Below are 26881 nucleotides of genomic sequence, written 5' to 3' on the forward strand. Positions count from 1 at the left end.
TGTATGTATGTATATACAGTATGTATGTATATGTATACATATACATATAATATATATATACATATATGTATATACATATATATTTAAATTTATAAGATGTGAAGGGAAACTTGTAAGTTACATTAAAGATGGATTATAATCCACCACGTGCATTCAGTGAAAGAGAAGAGAAGACTCTTAGTGTTAATCTGTTACCTTACAGCTGCCCATAATGGTCCTATCCAACAATGCCAATAATGAGTTTGTCATATGTGTTATAATTATTTATAATAATTCCACGTATAACTCCATGAGGCTTTTTTAAGGTCTAATATCGTTCAGCATTCACTTGCTCTGCTGTTGTGGTGCTATACTTTGCTACAAATGAACATTGTGGATATTGTGGCTGCACCATTGTAGCCTATTACTAGTTTCCCTCTATCTCTGATGACACAGCATGCTCATCTTTCATGTAGAGCATTTAAAGCTGTAGCACGTAACTTTTATTGTCGTTAAATGAGTTCCACCACTGCTGATCGGCTCTTCATCCTTCTCTCTGTGTTTCTCTGTGTAGCCTGTGATGCACACAGGAACTGACTGTTTTATGTCCTCCCCTAACCCTAACACTAACCCTAACCACATCCGGACAGCAGAAAGCCTCCACATCTTCCGCCGCCGACTAAAAACACATTTCTTCCGACTCTACCTCTACCAAGAAAAAATAATAAAAAAAAATCACTTGCTTATACATCGCACTTACGACTAGCACTTTATAGTTTGGCTTACTTGAAGCTCTTACTTACTTTTAGCTCTTGTTTGTACCCAAATGTTTAAATGCACTTATTGTAAATTGCTTTGGATAAAAGCATCTGCTAAATGACATGTAATAATGTCAAGACAGATGGAGGCGATAACTGCAAATGTGAAGAAACATACACAAAAGAGTGACTTGTGACTTGTAAAGCAGTTGTTTAGGTAGTTGTTGGAGATAAACCCACGTGTTTAGGATTGTTAAGTGGTTTTAACTGAGGTACAGTTCGGCGCAGTTCGGCTTGATTTCTGTGTCGGACGTCTCTTCCTGTGACGGCATAAGTGTTACATACTGCAGCTTTAACGCTCTATTTATTTGTGTGGCTCACATTGTCATCGCCTCCCCTTTAGGCACTGACTCCAGTCTTGGAACCCTTACCGTCCCCGCTGTGTCGCCTGCCTCCTCTGAGAAGACTGAACTCCTCTGGCTGTGGAGATGCCACTGCTCTCCCGGGTTCACTCAGCAGCTCACGGGGGCTGCGGCCTTTCAGACCTACCACAGGGGTAAGAACCCAGTGCTGCAGCCATTTGATGCACAGTTTGTAGTGTGTTTAAATATGTGTATATTGACAGAATCATTTGAAAATGAGGACCGAGCGCAGCCCCAAGACAAATGCATACAGTATATACTTTGATGCAGCTGATATCTATTCAGTGTCTTCGTACATTATTTTACTTTGTTGCATCGGAGGGTTTTATTGTTGTGTGTATGTGTGAGTGAGGAGGAAGATGAGGAGCAGAATGGAGAGGGAGGAAATAGGGAGAGCAGAGTGGAGGTGGGTAGCAGGGAAGAGGAGGTCGGAAGGAACAGAGGAGGTTTCTGTAATTGTCTGTGAAGGTGAGGATGAGGAGAAAGATGGATGATTGGTGACAGATGACACGATACACAGTCAGGAGAGAAACGCGACAGAGGACAGTGACGACAATAAAGAGGCAGGAAGGTGCTTTGAAAGTCAAGATGACGACACCAAAGACGGAGGAGAATGTGGAGACTTTAGAGGAGAAAGCAGACGCAGGAAGGCGGGGGGGGGGCAAAAAGCAGCTTTACTAATGACAAAGATGAAGAGAGTTCAGAGAAATAGGAGGAGGAGGGACGTGACAAGACACAGAGATGAGCTCAGTGGAAGCACAGACGATGAAGAGGGACAGATTCAAAGCAGAAGGAAGAGGTGGAGCTATAATAGCAGGCTTGCTGATCCAGAGGAATCTGATGGTAAAGGTAAGAGTAAAGGAAGTGAAGCGAAAGGATGCTGAGGATGAATCAGACGCACCAAATCCAGCAGCAGCGTCGGAGCGTGAGGAGGGAGCCGCTTAAGTCCAACCTGCAAAAGTTAAGATGACATTGAGTGACCTGAAAACACTCGCCCTTGGTTCACAGTTGCCTATTATGCCTGCTGATGCACACCCATCTCTAAACAGTGTCACCCAAGCATACATGAGATACACCTCCATTGTCTTAGAGGCAGAGTGATTATGGGAGATGATGACCTTGGGATAGAGAATATAAAGTGGTCTTTTTTGTGTATTATTATTCAGACCTGCTTTGTTACTGCAGGAGACTGACAACATCAGTAAGACGTCGTCATCCTCCACTGAAGACGGGAGGAAGAGGTTGTTGAGAGAAAAGGAGGAGAGGGTGCGTCTCCTCCAGGAGGAGCTGAGGAGAGACGAGGAGGAGGAGACAAAGAAACTGAAGGAGGAGAGTGAGGCCGTGCGGAAAAAGTTACGGATCGCTCTGGAGAGAGCGACGTCGGCAGAGCACGACAGACTGAACGCCCAGAAGAAGCAGGACACTGAACGTCTGGAGGCGGAGCTGAAAGAGCAGCTGGAGGCAGAGAGGACAAGACTTCAGGGAGAGAACAAAGAGAAACTCAACGCTTTACAAAAGAAGGTGCGTGAGGAGGATGTTGGCCCATTTTTATGTATTTTGTCCTCTTTTTGTCATTCAGTGTTTAAATTGTGCTTGTCATTAATTACAAGAATGACCAAATCCTAACATTGACCCCCTGGAAATTTGTAGACGTTTCCTGCAACCAGGTTCCTAATGGATGATACCAACTGTCAATCACTGTGGTGTCCACTTGTTTTGTGTTTTTCCTCTAAATGGAAACATTATTTAACCAAATTGCCATCATGTTCTATTGAAGAAGACCTGAAACTAATGAATGAGACCATTATCAGGACCTTTTATTATAAGGGTTGCACCTCATGTTCCGGAAAACGACCCCTCAGCAAATACTCTCAAAAGAGCCTGGACCTCATCGTCCGTCCACACTCTTTTCTTTTGCTCCATATTTTATTTATTATTATTTATATATTTATATATATTATTTATTTTATTATTAATAAGTTCTTCTTTCTTTGTCTACTTGTAAAGGCCTTGGGTTGCAGCTGCACTGGTTTAAACAGCTGCATTATGTTTTCCACCAATCAGTGTTCTTCAGTGCATAGCCCCGCCCCTCTAGAGTTCCTGGTAATCTGAAAAGTCCCTAATTGCGTGGGTTCTTCTTTGGGTGAGAGTTTGGGATTGAAGGAAAGTTTTTCCCTGGGTAATTTTGGTGGGAACGTGACAATTTTTTTTTCAAAATCCAGGGTCAATGAGAAAAGTTCCTGGAGTTCCATTCTTTCTGATTCCAAAATGTTATATACCAGATTGTGGAAGAAGACATTTTATGCCTTTATTTTTATTTTTATTTTTTTTTTAATGACATTTTATATATAAAACAGCCTTTTTCTGCCCCGTAGGAGTCTGAACTGCAGGATCAAGCTGATCAGTTGGAGCAGAGAGCCAAAGCGCTGAAGAGCGAGGAGGACACGCTGCACACTAAGGTTTTGAAGCACATACTGTATTGTATGTGCGATGAATCATAGATGCTCCAACGTGAAATATGTGGGCTTATTGTTCCTGTCTCTCATCAGATAGCAGATCTGAACACAAGGAAGATAAAGGTGGGGGAGGAAGAGAAGGAGGTGGACAGGCAGATGGAGGTGTGAGGCTCTACTCTTTCCCTTGTGACAAGAATTAAACTCACCCTCATCTCTAACTACAGCGTTTATGTTTGCATTGGCCTTACTCCAGCTGATCCAGGAGAGAGACCAGCTGAAGGAAGAGCTGGAGCAAGCCCATGAAGTCATCCACAGAGCCATGGAGGAGTGGAGAGAGGCCAAGGAGAAGGAGAAGCAGCTGATGGAAGAGCAAGACCAGCTGAGGGAGGAGCTGACAAGGATGAGGGAGGAAAAATGTCAAGCCTGTGAATTTATCCAGAGAGCCAGGGAGGAGAGGAGCGAGGCCAAGGAGGAGAAGGAGCAGCTGAGAGAGGAGAGAGACCAGCTCATAGAAGAGCTGCGGAAGATGAGGGAAGGCAGAGATCAGGTGAGGGAAGAACTGGAGAGGATGAGAGAGGAGAAACATCAAGTCCAAGAACTCATCCAGAGAGTCAGGGAGGACATGAGCAAGGCCAGGGAGGAGGGAGAGAAGCGGCTGAGAGGAGAGATGCACAAAGCCAGAGATGAGAGCAGGAGAGCAAAGGAGGACAAGGGGAACCTGGAGAGCAGAGTGATGCTGCTGCAGGAGACATGTGAACGTCTCAGACACAGAGTCAGGTACAGTTTACCTACACAGGACACACACACACTGCTGAAACACCAAAGTCACTGTTCACTTCATGTACACTCGTGCTTATCAGTCAATAGAAGAAAGCAAAAGTAAAGCGAATGGGCTTGTTTGCACTTTGTCCAGTGAGTTGGAACAAGGTGAAGGAAGTCCTTCCAAGGAAGAGACAGCGCCCTCTAGTGACAGGAATGATGCGTTGCTTCACCTGGATGACTCACCACCTCGCTCCCCTGGATCAAACATTCAAAGCAACATGGACAAGTAAGGAGACACACTTCTTCTTCTTCTTCTTCTTCTTCTTCTTCTTCTTCTTCTTCTTCTTCTTCTTTCAGCTTCTCCCTTTAGGTGTCACCACAGTGCTGCCTCCATCTTGTGTCCTCTTCTGTTACAGCAACTGTCCTCGTGTCCTCCCTCACAACATTGATAAACCTTTGCTGTGGTCTTCCTCTTTTCCTCCTGACCAGAGTGTATCACAATTTTTGTTTTGTTTTGATACCCCTTTGCTGTTGCTACACTAGGACAGCTAAAGTCCTCGCACATAGAGGCAACAGAACAACACGATACAATAGAATAATCCCACAGTATCATAAAACAATATACTGTAGAATGACAACAGAACAAAAAAACAGTTTCTAATGCAGGGTTTCTCAGTCGTGGCCCTGCTCCAGCACACCTGATATCAGGCTCCTGCAGTTCCTGCTGATGAGCTAAACATATGTCTATATTTGCATAACCATTTAACAGTTTATAAAATGGATTCTTAAAACGTTTTTTTTATTCAAATGAATTTTGCTCTTGATTTCGACGACTGCTGATATTTCCGTTATACAGCTGTCTGTTTCGTTTCTTTCACTTTACTTTTTTAATGTGTAGCTTATATGTTTCCATACTTTAACGTTTTAATGTGGATTAATATGGGAATATTAATCCAAGACCACTTCTTTAACTGTACCTAATGTTGTGACCCTAGGTTTGAACGTTAGTTGCACCTGTATGTGTGTGTGTGTGTGTGTGTGTGTGTGTGTGTGTGATGGGCTGGTTGATTGAGGTGTGCATGGTTGATTGAGGGGAGTGTTTTAGTGGATCCTGGGATCCGATTGGTCCAGCACTGAAGGTATAAAATGCCAGTTTATCACAGCCATGGTGGACTTCCTTGAAACCAGTCCTAGCTATAGTCTGTTATTGTGTGTCGGGGGGAAAAATAAGGGAATGTCTTTTCTTTATGTTGCATGTAGGTTTTAGGCAACAGGCTGCTCCTCCCAAAGTACAGGACCAACAGGCTGGGGGACTCGTTTGTCCCCCGGGCCATCAAACTGTACAACTCCTCACTGGGGGGGGGGAGGGCAAACAAAACAAACAGTATGAACTAAACAAACAACTGTCCATAATCACAACTTACTGACATGTGCAATAACCACAACAATAACATAATAACATGTGCAATAAAACCATAAAGACATGTGCAATAAAACCCTGGGCATTACGGGGTGACTGTAGGTGTGTGTGTACCTATGTGTGTATATTTATGTATATATATATATGTGTGTATGTGTATATGTATATATGTATATATATGTGTATATGTATGTATGCATATATATGTATATTTTATTTTATTCTATTCTATATTTTATTCCTCCTGTAAAGTGTGACTCTAATTTTAACAGTGCTGTGTGTGGATGCTGGAGCTGTTAATTTCCCAGAGGGAACCTCCCAAAGGGATTAATAAAGTCGTCTGTCTGTCTGTCTGTCTGTCTGTCTGTCTGTCTAGGTTTTCCTGCGTTCAGATATGGTCTGCAAACATTCAATGATGCATTTCTGTCCAGAAAAACACCACTCACTGGATATTTCTAAATGTCTTGAACCACTCTGCCTAAACTATAGAGATGTTTGTGCATAAGAATCCCATTAGATCTGTACTTTCTGAAATACTAAGACCAGCCTGTGTGGCACCAACAAGCACGCCGTGTTTAAAGTCTCTTAAATCACCTTTCCTCTTTATTCTGATGGTCTGTTTGAACTCCAGCAGCTCATCCTGTCCATCTGAGTCGTTGATATGACCAAAATATTAACTGGTTGATTGGAATGTTCTGTGCACTTATACTATGAGCCTTTACACATTTAAATTATCCAGGTTACCATGTTACATTTCCTCACAACCCAATGTCTGTGTGGAGAGTGAGAGCAGCCAGTTAAAGGAGAGACGGGCAGCTCTGAGGGCCACTCAGTCCAGCATCTCTCTGGACTCCAGCATGGTGACTGAAGAGATGATAAGAGACCTACTGCAGGTAAAAAAAAAAAAAAAAAAAAGGAGGAGCATAATGACAATTGGCCTGAAAGAGGTTTAATCAGAACGAGTGTTCATTGCTGGCTGTTTTTCCCCTCGCTCTGTCAGGAGGTTAGAAATTTGTCAAAGCTGGAGAAGAGAGTTTGGAGAGTGAAAGAGGATCAGATTCAGCAGCTGAAGAGCGTGAAAACTCAAGAGGTCAGGAGCAAACGTCAGGCTGGTCCTGCAGTGTCGCCGTAAAACTTACATTTAGTTCAGCATTTATCATCAGCCCTTTTCTATGCACATTTTTGGTTTGCACATAAAAATGAAATCATGGAATTAAACCGTGAAATGTTCACATGTTGCAGTTTTTACAACTGGGGGAGGTGGGAAAGTGTTTAGAAACAGCAAACAAGACAAGGTCTGTGTGACTGATGAGGGAAGCATGTCATCCAGTTGTGTCACCTTCTTCCGTTTGTGCCACCTGCTGCTGCATGAATATGCTATATACATTATTTTCTTTAAATTTAGTCAGGATTTGATGCATTTTAATGCAAATCTAACTTGTTGCAACAAGAAGATCTGTTTTCTTTTTAATTATTTGTAATCAATTAGAAATGCCCTGGTTGTCAGTGTACCATAGTGCATATTTTTTTGTTTTTTTTATACAAATGTTCATGTCGCTCTGCTCCGTCAGCCTTTGTCTGGGGAGGCAGGAGAAAGGAGGGCGACTGATGACGTGCCTGAGTCAGACCACAGTTGTACTGTGGACCCACTGGTCAGAACAGGTAAATCCTACCAGCCATGGTGTGTAGAACTACGTCTCTTTCATTTATTTACTTAATGTCTTCACCTCCTCCGTGTTGCCCTGTCATCAGAAGGTCGTCCCTCAGCCCCAGCCAAAGTCCTGGAGTCTTTGCAGCAGATCTCAAACCATTTCAACACTGTTCTGAGCACACTGGGTTCCGTCGCTGGGTTCACACCTCACACAGCCGTCCCTTTGTCTGCAAATCAGCCTCACTTAATCTCCTCATTTAACCCAGTCATGCACCAGACACACGGCCTCTGCCCCGACTCCGTGCACCCTCGTGTCTCTGTGAGGCTCCCAGAGCTTTCGTGGAACTGGGCGCCTCAGAAAAGCCTGAAGGCCTGTGACGACCTCATCAACAGGCAACGGAGCCAGACTTTTCCTGGTACGCTCATGAATAACAAAGCACGCGTGATTGTTTGAAAAAAGAGAGTTTGAACTGTTATTCTGTTCTATAGGAGCAGTTATGACGTCCACGTCAGCCTGCTCATCATACACTCCTTTTAGGTAGCGCCCGCAGCACAACATTCATCATTATTGCAACTTTCTACAACCAATGTTGTTAATGACCTTCAAAACGTGTTTGTGTGATTTCCTCAGTAAACGCGGCAACCGCCTGTGTTCTGTGGAGATGGACGGTCCGAGTCTGCAGAGACAGATCGACAGCATGAAGACGTGGCTGGAGAGTCGCCGAAAAGACACCAGCATGTATCCTGCGGTCACACACACGCAATAATGCACGGCTGCTACTTGAAGAGCATGTGTGTCACATTATGGAGACTCATGGGGAAGACTGTGTGGAGGTGTAAGGTCAATCGAACAACTGACCTAACTTTTCTTAAGTAGCTAGAAATCTGTATTATATTTGTTGTACTTAATTACTTAGCCAACAGTGTCATTTACTGATGTGTCGTGCTGTTGTTTGTCTTTAACTCTACACTTTCAGACCTTTGTTAAGTCGCTATCAGGTTCCGTCCTCTGAGAAGGACTTGAACTGACTGGACCTGGACAAAAAAACCCAAACAACATCAGAGCCTGTGACGACTGAGGACATAATGTAATGTACACTTCAGTCCTGTTGTACTGTGACATTTTACACTGAGTGTGACATAATCAAGGACCCACATGTCACAAAGAACTGAGGACTTTCCTCCAAAATAGATGTTGATGCAAGAAGGGGACCATATAATGTCCTTTGTACATAAACATTGTGTGTATAGTGTAGTTTTATAAACGCATGACGTTTCTGTGCACACTCTTTGCCATCGTCGGTTTTCTTTCTTCGTCAGTTAGTACTAACTTACTCACGGGAACTTAGTGGCTCACTTGACCTTGAGTCTTCTGACACTGATCATTCATAGACAAACACCTGATATAAAAGTGTGTAATAGTGACATCTTATGGTGAGACTGCAGATTGCAACAAAAGACAAAGGACTTGTCCACTCACTCCCATCCCCGAGCAGAACAGACGTTCACAGACGTTCAAGCATGTACACAGTGAGTAAGGACTTAGAGCTGTTTCAAGTTAACTTATACTTGCAAATTGTTTTGATTTGTATATATTAATATATTTTATTTTAGAAAGTGAGATAATAGTCTGGAAACACAAATATTTTTCCATATTCCTTTCCCTTTTTCCATACTTAACCAGACCTGGAAATTACTCAAATTAAATTCCATACTTTTCCATACTGCGTATGAACCCCTGCATAAAGTCTTGTCCTATTCCTGTTTATTTAATTTCAAGACACTTGCCCTTTCACTATTGTTTTCCCCATCTTTTATGGATTGGGTCAAGGTGGGAGAAGCTGTTCTTTGGCATCGTAAGCGCCTGCTCCACAACTCAAAATAAACACTCAGGCTGCTGTAGAAATATGGCAGCGTTATATAGCAAGGCCCTTACCTTCACTACATATATAAAACTATTCTTAAAGCAATTACACATTTACATAAACTAACCCTTTTAAATGTGACTCATTTAACGGACATTTCAAAGAAAACCCACTCATGTGCAAAGGAGACTTTTATTCAGTAACCACTCGTTGCAATATTTGACATTAAAATCCTTTTTCCTTTTACAGTACAGTGCAAAAATACCTTTGCCGTCAAGAATACAATCATCGTCATCATCATCATCATCAGCGATATTCTCAAAGGGGACGGCTAGCATGAGGAAAACTGATCAATCAGCACAGGATGTGATTAACATGAATAAGAACATTAAAGGCCACTGACGGACTGGATGGGACTCATGTTGTCACATTTATGTTTGTAAACAAACGCACACGCGCACACACACACACGCACACACACAGCATATAAACAGTAATTTCAAATTGCATTGAAGATGTAGGACAGTATAAAATAAGTTAATTTTGCTTTTTTAGCGTGTATATCATCGTCTTCATCGTCAGCAGTAAGTAAACATCGTTACATCGACAGTGGCAACAAAGACAAAACACTTCATCATCACTTCACGTTGATCCAGCTCTTCATTGGCTCTTTGTTGGCACATGAGTGTCCATACAGGTGCGGGGGGGGGGGCGGGGCTACACCCATTCCTTGACTGGCTAATTGGCTGAGAAAGGTGGAGACATGACTGTGAAAAGCCTGGAAAATAAAAATAATCCCAGGATACTGGCTGTGCTCTTTGAGAACATGAGATGCAAACAGAGAGAAAGAAAGAAAGAAAGAATGTGTGGTGGTGTGGGGGGGGGGCAGTAAGGCAAAGAGGAAGAGCTGAAATCATCATGTGACCGATCTAGAAGACGTAGATCTTGTCTCTCTGGACGGTGTCAAGGTCGTCGTCAAGAGTCAGCAGGACCTAAGAGGGAATGGTGTGACATAATAACGTGTCAGTGCTCAAGAGACATCACTTGAACTCAACTGTTAACTGAATTTCGGGCCCAGACAAGTCAGAGAATAATTTCACTTAAAAAAAACATCTTTTAACTAGAAAAAGCAGCTCAAACACGGCCACTCAGATTCCCACAATAGTTTCTAACAAAAAGAAAATATGAATATGAATACAAAATTAATTAAAATTAAGTAATGAATAACTTCTCATATGTATACGTGTTGAATCTTTGTCTATTTAATACTGTGACTAACAGACACAACAAACTATAATACCAGGAAGGATCCGAACAAGGCGATGGACGAGAGGAAATGCCAAATGTCGTGGTCATCGAAGAACGAAAGCAGGATGCAGTCCCTGTTGTGCTCGCGAGACTCTGCTGGTGTTTTCTGTGGCAGCCAAGGAAAACACACAGTAAGCCGTTAGTGTGTGTGTAACGTAGGAATGAAGTGTGTGTGTGTCTGCGCGTGTGTGTGTGTGAGAGTTTTACTAACCTGCCAGGTGCTGAGACCGTGGAAGAAGAAGAACAACGCAAATCCCCACACCACGGCTGTGAAGAGGATACACACCAACGCCAGACACTGGATTCTCTCACCACTCCGCAGCTACACACACACACACAATACAAAGGTTTCAAAACAGACCACAAGTCACATGTTTTCTTTGCAATAACACGGATACACTGAATCCCACCTTCATGATGATGTAGAAGGCAAAGTAGAGCAGCAGGTTGCAGATGGCGATGGCCAGCAGGTAGGAGGCAAAGTCATTGGGTCTCTCTATGAGGCCATAAGCAGCTCTGCAGACAGTGAGGAGGGGAAAAAGGCGTCATTGTCTTTCCCTTGTGCATTCATCATTTTAATTCCTAATCAGAGAATAGGCGTAGACTTACAGAGACCAGTTGACGATGTTCCCCATCACGAGCAGAACCATGCGGTCCTAAAAAGACGCATCATTAGGAGAGGGTTTCATGATTTTACACAGTGAAAGGTCTTCGAGCAGAACGCGGCAGAACCCGCTGGTCAGTACTCACCACGTACATGGGCCCACTGCACTGTCTGATGGAATCTGTGTAGATGATGTATATCATCCTTCGCATGACCCCAGAGTCTGACACACACACACACACACACAAAACACATCATGGAGGCAGAGATGAGTTGCAGGCTGGCATATACCACGCTTGTATTACGTAGATTCAGAAAGTATGACTGACAAGAAACGAGACCTACAGCACAATTGAAACTGAAAACTTTTATGTGGCAGCTGATAGTTGCGTCACGGCTTGATAAGAACCAGCAGGAAGCGAGCAGTGTTTGTACAAAGAAGAATGTATGCGTATTTAAACCAGTTTTAGGTGGGGATCAAACCCACGGATCCACAACAGCTTACTAAAATGCATCACTTGCAGTATAACGTAAGAAATAACGTTCTGTCTCTACAGTGCAGTCTACAGTTACTGTGTTGGCCACTGAAATCTATTGATTGCAACTGAAATGCCCAAATATACTCTGTGAGGCCGCCAAAGTCTGATTTTTTCATTAGTCAGAGTGAGTGTTTGAACTAAATTTGTCAAGATTGCCCTGAGAGGCTTGAGCGATAACAAGAATTGGACATAATATGTAGTAGAAAATGTTGAAAAATGTCGAGCAGTGTTTCTTAAACCCTGGAAATGATGATTTCTTTGTTATATGGAGCAAAGAAACATTTAAGAAGCTGAACATTGACCATAACACTGATTAATGGGTTATCAAAATAGTAGACAATTCATTTAGTAATCGATTAATAATCGAATAGTCTTAGACAACTGGCTGTCTAGGGTTACACAGAGTAATGTGGACTGATTTTATAAGAATCACAACTCCAGCCACGTGTTTTTGTTTGCTTTCGTGTGTTCTCACCAAGCCTCCATCTGCCCATGTAGTAGAGCTGTGTGCTGAGGAGAAGAGTTGCCAGAATGTGGATCACAGAGAAAACAATCCAGAAGACGGTGTTTCCCTTCCCAAACACCTACAGACAGACACACAAGAATATAACACATATGTTTGTTCGTTTTTTTACACGTTACACATGCTGCTGCTGCTACTGCTGCTGCTACTGCTGCTATCACTTACCACTCCCAGCACAGAGAAGAAGATGACCGCAGCCAGGCAGGCGTACGCAGTGTAAGCACTTGCATTGATGTCTGGGTGTCTCTTCTGGTACAGTTTCAACATGCACAGCCCAGCAATCATGTACATGAACGACGTGTCTACAGAGGCGGAAGAGAACATTAAGACATGAGATCACCTCGTAATCATCCAACGCCACAAAACAAATAAGAAGCGAGTCGTCACACATCGGATTTACAGTTTGGATTTGTCGTGTTCATTGCAAATGACCAACTTTAACTGTCATGTGTCTTTAGGAGTGATTGTATTACATTAGTAGCAGATGCTCTGCCTGTCTGGTGAGCACCGTTTACCATTATACTCCATAAATTTCAGAACCAGCGGCGCTCTTAATGTCAGCTGAGCCCGGGCACAGTAAATTAAAAGGCAATTTCCAACAAGCCACAGTGTATGTTGTCACACACGGCTGGAAAAAGAAATTGAGCCCAGCCACACACATCTACCTGCTCTACTAAGTATTACATTTCACTCTCTGCAGTTAAGTGCTGTGCAAACTCTGCATCACAACAAAACACATTCAAACTGCAATGCTGCAGAAAATGTCCAAGATACAACAGAAAGCTGTGCGGCATCAACAGTTTTACATCAGACGGTTACTTGCCATGAATACTATGTCATTGTACAAAGACACAAGTGAGGGCAATTTTTGGTTTTGGAAGGGGAACACTTACCAAACTGGAAGTTGGTGTAGTTGGGACAGACGTGGTAACAGGCACTGAGCAAGCCCTCCATCATCAGAGCAGTTCCCATGGCATAGAACAGACCAAAGTGCTTTGGGATACCACATTCCTGGGGTGAGGGAGACGTAAAACTCAAATTCACATATTGCATATTATTCATCTGCTATTTTGTTCCTTTTTCTATTTTTTATATATACATTAAAAAAAAGATTTGCTTCATGAGGCTGCAGGTCACAAGCAAGTGTGATTATTATTATGAACATCACAGAATCTGAACGGTAACATGCAATAGCAAAAAGGAATTGTTGGATGAGGTAAACAGGAAAAGATTAAAATAAGTAAACGCACACAGCTGGGAATGTGTACAAACAAAACATGACCTTTTTCAAATCTTTGAACTGACTGTTCCTTTTCTTTTTCTTCAGTAAAATGACTCAGACACTGACTCCTTCCTGTGAAGTCATTTATTTGTGGTCCATTTTTAGGCTTAATTCCATCACACTGAGCACTTACATGTGCGTTGAGATCATTGCGGACGAGCGCTCGATTGTGGACAATGTCTCTTTTGAGGACAATGAGAAGGAAAAGAAGTCCCAACATCACGTAACCAAGGTTACTGAGTATGTTGTTGAATGCACTGTGTGAGACAACAATGACAAGTGAGTCACGACACAACTGGAACATGAGTACATCGTCAAATTAGATGTGAGCTGTGGGAAAAAATTGTTCATAATTTAAATGCATACCTAAGAGCTCCCATAGGGTGGGCACACAGGAAGTTATAGTAGCAAATGTCCTGGTTTCCTGTCACATTGACTACCTGCAGAATAGAGGTCCGCTGTAACATCCAGCTACTGCACAGCAACGTGTTAAATGCAGGAACGTGATAAATGCAGGAACAGTTTACGTCTCATACCGTTTGATAGGTGATGACCAACTGGACGACTGGCAGCGCGTAGAACACAGCAATGGTGGCAATGTTCCTGAAGAGAAGATTATATTATTAGACTTTATGATTGATTTTCTTTAGTTTATTACGTATCAGAGTACAAGATGTATTACTCTCAGGAAGAGGAAAGTACAAATAAGTATGTACCAAACTTATGAATAATGCTTTGTTACTCCACATCTATGTTACCACACAATAATACAATACTGTATTTTACTTTAACAACACCCTGAGTGTTAGGGTTACTGCTCTACAGTGAGAGAGCTCATGTATTTAAGGTCGAGTGTGTTACATTTAAGAGGCAGAAGTGGAATATATAAAACATTAGCATTTATAGAGGCGGACATCTTCTGTGCCATGTTTCTACAGCAGTCCGACAAACCAGCCGGAGAGCTTCTTCTGGTTTGCTAAGGCCCCAGTAGTTCCCTGAGATACTTGGGTAATGGAGGGGTGAGGTGTCGTAATTCTTACAACTTGGTTCAAAAATGTCATCAACTGTGACTTATACATTAACCTCTGCTCAACAAAACATAAACAGGGACATAAAGACATATTTGTAATAAAGTAACGGTATTTCTTGATCTAACCAGTGTCCTCACCAGAAGTAGATTTGGTATTTCTTGCTGAGGACCCTCTTGTCTTTGCGGGCCAGGTCAGACACACAGAGAAATTTCTGTAATCACAAAAAGGTACTTCATGTTACTGACAATCAACAGGTGAACGCTGTTATTTCATAGCAAATCACCACATGTCTAATAACTGGTGTTACTGTGCGTTAGGTTTGAACGCCACCTTGGTGCGAACTATGTTTTTGTCTGAGTTGATGTCATCCAGCGTGTCGTAGTCGTCCTCCTCCACAGAGCTCAGAGATTCTTGCCTGCTGCGCCCAATGCTGTCCAGCGATCGCTCTGATAAACGGATAAAGGAACAGAAGAAGAGAAGAGGGGACATGGCACCAAAAAGAAAAGTGGCTTTCAGTTTACTGGAGGGACAAGTTAAACAATTTAGGCAGATGCCTGGATCTAACAGCACATTTTCAAAAGAGGCAATTTAACAACAAATCAAACCAGAAATTTAAATGATTCTTGGTACTTTGATCCTTGCACAGTCAATTTTGTCTTGCTGTTCATTTCAGCATAATCAGATCAGGAATCTGACCTGTTCTCAACGTCACTGTTTAATGATCAATGATTCACATAGTGCTGATTTGCTTGGTGCACTAAATCTCTGAAGTGATTCAGCAAATTACGTGGCAGTGAGTCACCAATGCGGACGGCTATGTGGTGAAGCTGACTGACGATTGGTCGGCGTTTGAAAAACTCCTGTCCTGATAAACGAAGACACAGAAGGGCCCAGTGAGCAGCTCGCAAAGACGGCAACTGCAAGGCAGGCTGTGGAGAAATACTGCAAAGGAGTGACATTGGCAGGCCAGAGAAAACACCTGTGTCAATGTTTGCACATACCCATGTATCCGTAATTGTTATCAGTAGACGTGGCACTGTCAGTGATGGCCTCAGAGCTCAGCGTGCTGCCGTTGTCAGCTGTTGTGGGGGGAAAAAAAAGAAAGAAAAAGATTATTAATTAAATTGCCTCAAAAATAAAAAACTGACGTAAAATAAAAACTGCTCAAAACTCACCAAAAGAGCCGTATTCATACTGCGAGGCAGGAGTCTTTCCTGTGGAGACATGAAGAGACACAGTTAAAACGGCGGGTGAGCTGAGAACATGTTAATGAAATGCACTTGTACAAACAAGCCCTGATGCTACCACACCACCAACTGGTTAGTAACTCACTGCTGCACACTAAGACACCAATGCAGCTAAATTGTTAGCACATAAACACAAGGGAGTTGAGACGACATCAACACATGCACAGGACAAAAAAAATAGACATTTAGAGTCTGAAGAACTGTTTGTTTCAGGCTCAAATTGCTTAAAAGAACATGTTAAAAAAAAAAGCAGCTTTTTAGCAGTAGCTTCGTGGTGGAGTGAAAATGTGAGTGTTAAAGCTGCTTTGTTGTGCAGAGCTGCTGCAGTGAGAGTGTCAATGTCCTGCAGTTTAAAATCAAACTATATCAGCGCACACTGCAGTGAAGAGACACAGATACTGAGAGGCAAAATCATGTTGTAGAGAGGTACAGTGCAAACCTAACATTTTGATATTATCATTAAAAAAAAGGGAATACAGTAGTTTGAAGTCAGTCCTACCTAACAAGTACACCTTAGTTTGTCATGTGTATCTGTATCTCTATGATGCAAGCTTCCCTATCGCGGACTAATGCCACTTAATTAGGTCCACAAAGCACCACAAGCCAATCATGTCATTCTGTACACTTTTCTACAAATGTTCTACTGCAGGGCAGTAATCGTGTGTGAGTAAAGCATGCAGGGCATCTGCAGACATGCCACACAGCCTGAAAGAAAGGTAGCAAGAGGACAAAGGGAGGAACCGTCTTGTAATACCATCTCCATTCTTTCCAAGCAGAGAGGCTGAACCACGTATTAGCATGAGAGGGAGAGAGTGTGAAAGAAATATTTAGTACACATACACGTAAGGATAACACACTAAGATTAAGAGTTAAAAGGTAAAACAACATAGTACATGTTATCTACTGTAAAGTGGTATTTATACTATGAACAATGGTATATTCCATACACCCCCCCACCCAAAGACCCCCTAATAGGCCGGTCCATCATAGCTAGTTGCTGGGTTACCTGTCTCAGCAGGCGACATGTCAGCAGGGTTCTCAAACTCATCTCTCTTCTTTTTCATTCTGCAGAAACAGAAAGAGGAAAAACATGCAAATGAACATCATGCATATTCAGCATAGTGTTGTTCTTCTTAAGCAGCTTAATGAATTCTCCAACTCCACAGTTAAACCTCTGGGTTACATGGGGTTTAACTGTGGGGTATTTATCAGTCTGAGACATACTGTAAGGCAGTAAAAGGAGATGTCATGGTTGTATATGGCAGAGACAGAAAACTCCAGATAGGTCTTTTTAAAAGTCAGAAGAGTTTGTGTAGATAAATCCCCCATTACCGATGGAAATCCATTACAAAGGTAGAATAACATGATTCAAATGTAATAGTCAGACAGCTGTTATGACAACAGCCAAAAAATACATAAAAAAATATGATTCAACACTGCCTTATTCCAACTGTATCTCACTAGCTTGCAAACAGAACTTGCTCACTTCTCTTTGCTGGATTCATCTATATGCGAATTGCGAATGGTAACTAAATGCTAATAACTCTGCGGAGCAAAAATCTTACCGTTTGTTCTCCAGACAGGCTACCAGGAAGGTGAGTACGTAGAAGGAAAGGAAGATGCCCAGACAGAACAGCATTCCCATCACATATACATTGGCTGCAGAGTGTGGGGGGGGGAGAGACATATTTAAGGCTGAATTCACATGCTAATACGACATGACCATACGTTGAGGACATAATGCAACACAGAATACAGACATATAACTCATATAAAATGACTTTTGGAGTTTAGGCTGTTGCTGGAGAATTATGGGTTCAATTGACATGTTTCCACTGGAAAGATGTTAATTTTTCCAGTGGAAACATGTTAATTGAGGCACTGCCCTGTTTGCAGTGTTTGTCAGAAACAACAGATAAATTGAGAAAACACTGCCTGGACAGTTGTGTTGGCTTTTCAATCCGAGATGTTTTGATAAAGCCATTTAGCCCACCTTTGATCAAACATTTACTGAATGCAACAATGCACATGTCTTAATTTCCACAGTGCATATCTGACTTACAGTTGATGGCAGGGAAGACGATCACATCGAGGACTTTGCTGCGGTTGCCGGCGTCAATCAGCTCATCAGGCTGCAGAGGGTAGTAGCGCAGCGGACCACCACATGCCTCGTCCTCTGTTTTTACCACTACCACTACATAGAAACTGTAGCTGGGAAAATCTTTTCTCTAGAAAGAGACACGAAAAAACATAATATGACTCCGTCCGTGTGGTCATGCCATGTTCTGACTCAAAACCTTCTGTAATGTGGCAAATTGGAGAAACAGTACCTGCACAGTGATAGCACCTTTTTTGGTGATGGTCTGGTACATCCCAGTGAAGGCTACATTGTTGTCCAGGTCATAGACAGGGCACTGAAAATGAAATAAGAAAGATGGAACATCAAAAGATTGAAGGAAGGAGAACTAGAGATCAACAGGGTATCAACACCATCACAGAAATAAACCCATTTATGCCCTTGTGTGGGTGACAGGAACTACTACATGCTGACCACCATCATCTGGGCCATTTGAGGACAGCAGATGTCTGGCTGTGGAGACAGAGAGTGGGATAAATTACCTGGATGTCCTGGACGGACATCACGGAGCAGGGGAAGTTCATGTCAGAGTTGACCTTAACTATCACAGTGTCCACGCCATCTGGAAACACGTACTTAAAGTACTGAGAGGGAGAGAGAGAAAGAGAGAGAGAGAACATGCGGGAAAGAAAAAGGAAGGGTATTTAGAGGGGACTGGGATGTATCTTGCATTACCTCTTGACACAAATAACATTCATTTCAAAGTGACAATGCTTATTTGAAAGCTTCAAATAAAAGCTGAATCACAAGTGTGGGAAAGCAGAACTTAACAGACGAAAAAATGTCAGCAAAAACAGTTACAACGTGCTGAATTGTGTAAAAACTGAAATTCCCTTCAACCACGCGCCACCTTTTTTTATTGCCTACTTTGCTCAGCTTCTCATCTTTTTATCTGAGTCCATGACTAAACTTGCTTGTTGTAAACACAGCTCACACTTTCTAAAATGAAAACACCCAAAGTTAGTGAATGATACCTGAGGTTGGGATGGTGAGGCGGTGAAGCTGAATTTCTTGTCTGTCCTGAAATCAAAGTACAAATAACATAGCTGTCATACCAGCAGGTCACTTGTTGATCACCACCTACATTGGTGCCCTTACAGCAGGGTGTGTTTATGTGATTTTATCAAATATCACTCACTGAAGGGTGAAGCTTTCAACCCGGCTGACCCTAAGCTGGTAGTTTGTGCCTAGGCTGGACAAGGTAGACACATCCACAAAAAAGTACTGTGTTTCAGAGGCGGCCCGTGTTGGAGGCTGACACAACGTCCTTCCCACATGATTGTAAGGATACTTCCTCTGGTAGCTAAAAACACAAAGACAGAGAGAGGAGGAGGTTGACAAACAAACAAAATCTGACTTTTTACATTTTCATTTTCTATCACATTATTATACAACAATAACATCTTCCAAATGATTGCTGTTTAAGAATCTGCTGGCCCAAAAACATAATGTATCTCCAATACTTCAGAGGAAAGTCAATGAAAAGCAAACTCTATACAATGTGGTACTAGTCCTTTAATAGAGCCATGTCATTGCTAGGTGAAACCAATGTAATTTCAATCACTAACAACAACTTGGGTTCTTCAGGTCTTTTCAGATTTCAGATGAGGAAGTGAAAGTCCAAAGTTTATTTGCAAAAGCACAAGTATGTGGGACTGCATATGCAACATTACAGTGAGGTTACTCCCATGTTACACAACCACAGAGAATATCTCAAGGAAGTCGGAGACACAGGTCACATCACAGATTGGCAGTTGGTTAATGGCTAATAAACAGATCTGAACTTTTAACCTGTTATGACATCCCACCCGATTAAGTGTGACTGTCCTATAAGTGCCAAGGTGCAATCCAGGGCTACTGAAGGTTTCTCAAATAATTGAGATTTACTCATTGATTGAGTACAGATAATTAACCAAAGCTCCATCACATGACCTGAACTCAGAACTGTTTGCAGTCAGCAGCAACAAAAAGACACTCTCAAACAGGAGCCTGGGATTATTACTGTAAATACTGTATCTAGCATACAGTAAAGAACTAATCATAAAACTGGGCTTCCCAGACATGAGCCTTGAGAAAAATAGCAACTGACTCTTTTCAGTGTAGACATTTTAACAAACTGCCAAGATATACAACTAATCTATACTTAAAGCTAAATGTGCGTGTCCCTCTTGTTTTCTGACTACAAAATGGCTCTCTCATGATACACACAGCATAGCTTATACCAGAACTAACCTTTGCCCCTATTCTACAACATATATATGTATAGTATTATACTGAGAGAAAGGTATCAGGTGATGTAACGTTATGGGGCTGTTGCTGTGGCAAACAGAGGGCAATGAAGCATTACAGTGGTTCTCTCGTATTACAAACTGTAAATACTGTTGGACTGTTTGGAGTCCACAAGTGTTTTATTCAATGTTGTAGGACTATAAAAAGTTTAGTTGAGTGACTTTAAAGGAGTGAGAGAAAAGCTACATTCTTTTGAACCTTTGAATCAAGAAGCAGTTATATGATTCAAGGTAATTCATGTTTACAAGTGAATTATGTTACAAAGAGGGAAGACTCACAGGCCTCTAAGGATGAGGGGGACTTGGAATGACAGTACAGCTTGCTTCTGCCGCACCACAAACAAAATAGGACTCTCCAAACCCTGCGACAACACATCCACAGTCACACGTACTCCCTCCGTCTGAAACCATAAGAAGGGAAATAAGAGATCACACTTGACTCAATGTTATCACATGAGAAACAATTTCGAACATGCAAACTCACCTTATTCCTGGATATGGTGTGATTGAAAGCATAGATGGTCTGATTGTCGCTTGTAACCGTGCCGTTGTACGTCACATCAAACTCTGCCTCTTTTTGGACCACGTTCGTGGTCTCCATCACTGCCCCAGTACCGCACACTAACTGGGTCAAACATAACCAGAGCAAGGCTGTCAATCCAGGTCGGATCCAACAAGGAGCAGGTCCAGCGCTGTTTTTATGACGAGATTTCCAGCAACTTCTTAACAACATTTTGTCTGACACAGTCTTCCTGTACTGACAAACGATACCTCAAAGTTATTCCAGCCTGTGCGGCGACACTAATAGAAACTCCACCCCATTCAGACGTCCTGTTGGCTAGCTCAACTGTGTCACTTCCACTGGTGATTTAAACAATAACAGCAGGAGCTAAAAGACAAGCTAGGGCGATAACAGGGTGTTTACTTTGACCAAAGGCTCGTCCCTCGTCCTATTCACACCCGTAACAAACACTGTGGTGTCAGCAAATTACGCGATAACGCAAGTTTCAAGACAAACTGACAGCGACACCCTGTCTTTCTTCATGTGAAAGCACATAAGCCTGGCAGGCAGCTAGCTAACGGTGCTAACGTTAGCATTGTTGATGTGGACGCTGGTGAAGCAGCTCCGTCCGTGTTGTCAGTCCCGAGTTCAGGTCCAGCGTCGCGGAACGCGTGAAAAATTACAAACGGCACTAATTTTGTTTACACGTCAGGCAGCTGTCACGGTTCCACGACATCGTGTTGAAATGCTTCTCGGGCTGTGTGTGTTTACAGTGTGGCAAATCTGTCCCGATAGCGCCCCATACCGCCACCCCTGCTACAACCACGCTCAGACAGTAAACAAACCGAGAGAGACGTCATGACGTCATGCAGCTGCCCTGTGTGAGTGCGGGTTATGATCTTGTTCTGTCAGATAAATAATTCACAAAAATGATCAGAGCAGGGGTCTAAAGGTCCATCATTAATAACGTTTATAGTCATGTTTGATGTCATCTTATATCCGTAGTTTATGGATAGTGAGTAAACCTCTGTGTTTCCTACAGGATGAATTAACTGTCTGTGCAATACATACAGTATATCAGTGGAATTTCTCATAAAGACAGTCCTGTGCATTGCTTTTTCCATGTTGTACATAGCTTGGTAACGTGTTAACATTTTTCTATGTATATCCAATCCAATTTTATTTATAAAGCACATTCATAGCAGGGTGACCAAAGTGCAGTACATACAATACAAATGATAATACAATACAATAATAAGAGGGCTAAATACACACATAAAAGCAAATAAAATAAAAATGAAAGTATGAATTTGTATGTTTTATAGTTCCCGGCATTGATAATGTTTACTATCTGTGCTGCAAATATTCAAATTAGAATTATTAATTTTTGCACAAACACAAATTAGTGATAGTGAATTTGACCTCTGCATTTAACCCATCCTTAGTACACTCACAAGCCAGGCACAGGACCAGTGGGCGGCATTTATCTGCACCTGGTGAGCAATGGGATTAGACTAAACTTTACCAGGTACCTTGCTCAGGCCCTTTCCAAGATTGAACTGGCGACCTTCTGGATATGAGCTCAATTCCTTTCCTCTTGTCCATGGGCTTCCCAATATCTAGGTTGTGGCGCTGATAAAGGATTATATTATACCTCTCATAATCATAACTATAATTCTGGGTAATTTTCACATCCACACAATCCCGTTAAAATTTAGAAAATCAAAGAAGCTAAGAACACATCTTATTTTTGATGTTTACATTTGATGTTTAAAATGTACTTAGACTGTGGACAACGCTGATTTTATGATTATTAATTTGCATTGCGGGCCACACGGTGGTGTAGTGGTTAGCACTCTCGCCTTGCAGCGAGAAGACCCGGGTTCGAGCCCCGGTTGGAACAAGGGCCTTTCTGCATGGAGTTTGCATGTTCTCCCCGTGTGTGCGTGGGTTCTCTCCGGGTTCTCCGGCTTCCTCCCACAGTCCAAAAACATGCAATGTGGGGATAGGTAAATTGAACACTCTAAATTGACCATAGGAGTGAGTGTGAGAGTGAATGGTTGTTTGTCTCTATCTGGGTGTACCCCGCCTATCGCCCGATGTAGCTGAGATTGGCACAGCACCCCCCGCGACCCTCTGGTGGAGGATTAAGCGGTAGATGATGACTGACTGACTGACTTTGCATTGCAGTGCAGTTTGAAGATGTAATTGGACTACTACTTGATTACAAAACTGCCTAATGTAACTTGACCAGTAATCTTTATGTAACCCATCACTGTTTTGGAAAATTAACTGTAAGGCCCAAAGAGACTGTGATTTATGTAATCTCGCCCCTGGTGCCTCAATGCATTCTTCAATTACAGAGTGCAAATGACTGCTTTGTTATCTAAAATAACCACGTGTTTATTTGGGAATCTGAATCATGTTTTCTAAAAACCCTTTGCTTTTTTTTTTTTTACTTTGACACAGTGCCTGTTAGCCTTGGGTCATAATGCAGGATCTGCTTTTACACACTATTATTTCACCAGGTAAGTGATATTCAACAGTGCATTTCAAAACAAGTAAACCTGTGACCGCAAAACAGTGTGAACATGATTCACACTGTTTGTGGTGCAGCTGCCGAGGATGCAGGAACACCTTTCTAACATTGAGTGGTGCTGTCTACATCCCAATGAGAGGGCTATAGAATAGAATAGAATAGAATAGAATAGAATAGAACAGTACAGAATAGAATAGACATTTATGCAGCATTTCTGAAGAATAACTTAAAATATATAGTAATATATTTTTTTATATATATCTGTATTATATATTTAATATATATAGTATAAATACACTTTTTTGCATTACTATTTTGAATCCTATAAATGTACTTGCATATTTTGCATTACTAATGAGTGGTTTTGATGGTTTTTTTCTTTGATGTGTTTTACTTTTCAAACGTATTCAGACTGCTCATCATGTATTCTTTACTTAATCTAAAATAATTATGATACATGACAGTGAAATAAAACTAATGTTAACAAAAAACAAACAAACATTACTGTTACTGTGAATGTCAGGTTGTCTTCCTCTTGCAGGTGTGCGGGAGTAGAACAAAGCATGTGTGAATGTGTTTACTCCTCACCTCCTGCTCCATTTGAAGAGACTTTGGAAACACAGAATTGAATTTCAGTCAGTGCTCCCAGTGTTTACGACGAGATCTCAGGGACACTGGTGGAAAGCTAATCAACAGTAGCAGCTGCAATTATCTAAAAAAACAATATTTTATCAACAGTGGGGGTTTTTATTAGTAGTTTTGGAAAGTTGTAAACATAAACAACATAATCTATCTATCTAAATTATATATATACAGTAAGGATTCCCAAATGGTGTGTTTATTTGGTGGGAAAATTATTATTACTATCACTATCTCACAATTTGTTTCTGATGAAGTGCTTTCATAATATAGACTGGACATAGACATATTCTTCTTTAGAGGTGTTTATCTTATTGCTTTTTTTAATCATAATAAAAAGCTGTGTAGTGTACACATTGTATTAGTTAATAAACTTTACTTGGGACCTTTGGTGGTTTTATGACTTAATCAACTGTGTAAACGTTCACAATAGCGTGTTTATTCGAGCAGAATGATGGGGTGACTGTTTGTTTATCTCATCCTTGATCATTTCAATCTGCCGTAGTAATGTTAGAGCTGTGTATCTCTTTAAGGCCTCACCAGCCAGTCTGATCATACATAGTGCAGCAGTTTGCAAGGAATCACTGAATCATGGGAACCGGAGTGATAATGCGCACTTCGTTGTTGTCAGGGCAACCACAATACGTTTCTTTGGATTAAGTCATTTGTTACGCTGATCGTTGCCATGGTTACAACCTAGAGAGGGCGCTGCGGAAGAGCGTTCCACGTAAAATGACGCAGGGCGGGGGCGTGCCCGAGATGCGCGCTGCGCAAGGCTGCTTGTTGTTCCCGCAGAGAGGCGAGAAGATGGCGGCCGTGTCAAGCGGAGGTGCTGCTGGGTCCACTGCGCCCGGGATTACGCACTCTGCCCGACCGACCCACGCAGTTATGGGCTCCCAGAACCGAGGCCAGCCATCCTCCGGGATCAGCCACCCCAGTCGCACCAGCACGACCACTGGGTGCATCACCAGTCCTGGCCACACTTCGGCCACCAGGCCCCCCCCAGCTCGAGTGGGCCACTATGAAATCGAGCGGACCATCGGCAAGGGGAATTTCGCGGTTGTTAAACTAGCCACGCACGTCATTACCAAAGCAAAGGTAAGGCGACTATTACAGGAGCGTTCGAGGCGAGCAAGTAGCAGTTGTCATTGTGTCATTTCAAACATTTTCGAGCATTTACTCAGGATGACGCTGGGGCCTTTAGGCTCCAGGGAGACAACGGCCAGCCCGCTTTGGTGACACCGCTACTTGGTGTTAGAGAGAGGGAGAGGGTGCGTTCGACACGGGGCATCACCTCCAACTACTGGAGACAAACACATCAATGTCAAGATTAAGATGATATCGCATACATTAACTTGTAGTGTTTTAACAAACGCCAGAAAGGCCTGAGGTTAATGTGTGGCAGAGCGCAGAGGACGGAGAGAAGGGTATTGACGAAGATGAAAAGGGGGAGACACACAGTGTTCCGACTGGAGTTGCTAGCTTAGCTTCGTAGCTAGTTAGCTGTTTGGCTAGATTCAGATGTGTTTCAGACCGAAACCGAGGCACAAGGTTAAAAGTTGGACAACTATGAATGAACAATATACTTCCAAGGTTATAGGTTGCTCAAGTATCGGAAGCTGTCTTTAAAATGAAGCACAGGAGTAACATTTGAATCACGCTAAAGTCATTTATGACAGAGTCAGAGATTTGGGCTGAGCAGTAAATAGTTTTGAAATCGAAATCAATGTGAAACCACTCAGTTAGCAAGTCACTACGGCTGCAACTTAGGATAAACCATGTGTAGCACATCTGGCAAATGGGTTTAACGTTAGCCGTCATTAAAATAAAATCCTAAATTATGAAACAATACATGTCTCCTCAGAGCTGTAGAATATAGTATTGACTATTTTGATAGCATCTCATGCGGTAATGACCCATTACGTTGTGCAGTAACTACTGAAGTGAAGCTTTACTCAAAAATAACACTTTAATCATATAACATCTCTGCCCGGAAAATTGCTAATTTTCCTTAAAAGCATTTAGCTTGACGAAATGGTTTGAATTATAAATGAATAGCGTTTTAAATTATCAGCAACTTTTCTGATATCTCTTTGACAAAAATGCAACTAGTGTGGTGTGAGTCAGTCCTGTGGTTAAAACTGTATAACAGCCTTGTGATCTATCAATTTGAGATATTAAGGCCCTATTAAGTGCAGTTAATTGTTTGATGACATTGACTAGAAAACTGTGACATGTCAAAATTTGTAGTTTCAACTGTGCATAAAGTTGGGAGTGGTATAGCAGTAGACTCAATCATTGACATAATCACCACCAGACACTGTCATAAAGTAATGATAATAGTTCATTAGATTGGATAGATTACATTGTAACACTATATATTTCTCCCTGGCTTTTGAAAATGGTGTTTTCAGGTGTTTTTTTTTTTCCACACAGAATGCTTTCAACTTGATATTTGGTTGGAATATAGGAAGGTATACAAAGAGATGTTTGTACTAATTGATCAGGTGCCCAACTGTTTTAAACTGATTTTAAACAATTAATCCGTTCTAACTCCAAATATGTTGGCTGTACTTTTTTAGCTGATGTGGTCGTACCAAAGGGGCCAGGATGAATTGCTAATCAGCATGCCTCATTTGATGCTTTCAGCAGTAGTACTACAGTTTCTGCCATTTTGATGTGACAGGCTGTCAGTGAGGGCTTCTGTTGACCATACTTTGTATTAGAGGAAAGGCTGTTGTGATGTAAAGAAGCGCCATCGTAAGCAACGTTTAATTCAATTTCGGATGACTAAAGCCTGTACTCAGACAGTTTCAGCATTATGTGTTTTTCAGCTGATGAACATCCTTTAAATTTAATGGCATAAATAAAGGTGTGTCAGGGTAGTTGAGTGAGCAGCTTTCCCCTCTATGCCCTTGTTGACATACAC

At 42.0% G+C, this 26881-nt stretch overlaps 3 protein-coding genes across 9 annotated transcripts in view; 2 read left to right on the top strand and 1 right to left on the bottom strand.

Moving 5' to 3' along the window:
- Nucleotides 1-1924: 1924 nt before the first annotated feature.
- On the top strand, nt 1925-7855 carry LOC131462886 (golgin subfamily A member 6-like protein 24). The gene is made up of 8 exons (XM_058634439.1): nt 1925-2008; nt 2345-2680; nt 3535-3618; nt 3709-3777; nt 3869-4392; nt 4529-4663; nt 7369-7459; nt 7550-7855. Exons 1-8 carry the CDS (start codon nt 1925-1927, stop codon nt 7622-7624), a joined length of 1398 nt encoding a protein of 465 aa, XP_058490422.1. The 3' UTR covers nt 7625-7855.
- A 1636-nt stretch (nt 7856-9491) lies between these two features.
- sidt2 (SID1 transmembrane family, member 2) lies at nt 9492-21592 on the bottom strand. Of its 5 annotated transcripts, none has more exons than XM_058634259.1 (27): nt 20757-21592; nt 20552-20673; nt 19123-19287; nt 18959-19004; nt 18467-18568; nt 18178-18261; nt 17910-18075; nt 17413-17506; nt 16854-16912; nt 16602-16628; nt 15776-15814; nt 15602-15679; nt 15403-15465; nt 14931-15046; nt 14738-14811; nt 14106-14172; nt 13936-14009; nt 13703-13826; nt 13181-13298; nt 12453-12589; nt 12240-12348; nt 11372-11448; nt 11231-11277; nt 11032-11137; nt 10833-10943; nt 10614-10727; nt 9492-10305 (listed from the first exon to the last, which is right to left on the bottom strand). In XM_058634259.1, the coding sequence occupies exons 1-27, from the start codon at nt 21003-21005 to the stop codon at nt 10243-10245; spliced, it is 2631 nt and encodes an 876-aa protein (XP_058490242.1). In that variant the 5' UTR covers nt 21006-21592; the 3' UTR covers nt 9492-10242. The 5 variants fall into 5 exon arrangements, with proteins under 5 accessions (XP_058490242.1, XP_058490241.1, XP_058490243.1 ...); XM_058634258.1 differs by having other exon boundaries at nt 15388-15465; XM_058634260.1 differs by lacking the exon at nt 16602-16628 and having other exon boundaries at nt 15388-15465.
- Nucleotides 21593-24734: 3142 nt separating this feature from the next.
- Nucleotides 24735-26881, top strand: part of sik3 (SIK family kinase 3) — a 38276-nt gene continuing 36129 nt past the window's right edge. For all 3 annotated transcript variants that reach the window (XM_058633489.1, XM_058633491.1, XM_058633490.1), the window contains exon 1: nt 24735-25050. In XM_058633489.1, coding sequence (XP_058489472.1) covers nt 24760-25050 — 291 coding nt within the window. In that variant the 5' untranslated portion in view covers nt 24735-24759. The remainder of the gene's footprint in view (nt 25051-26881) is intronic.

This window comes from Solea solea, chromosome 7 (genome assembly GCF_958295425.1).
Source record: "Solea solea chromosome 7, fSolSol10.1, whole genome shotgun sequence".
Classification (NCBI taxonomy): Eukaryota; Metazoa; Chordata; class Actinopteri; order Pleuronectiformes; family Soleidae; genus Solea; species Solea solea.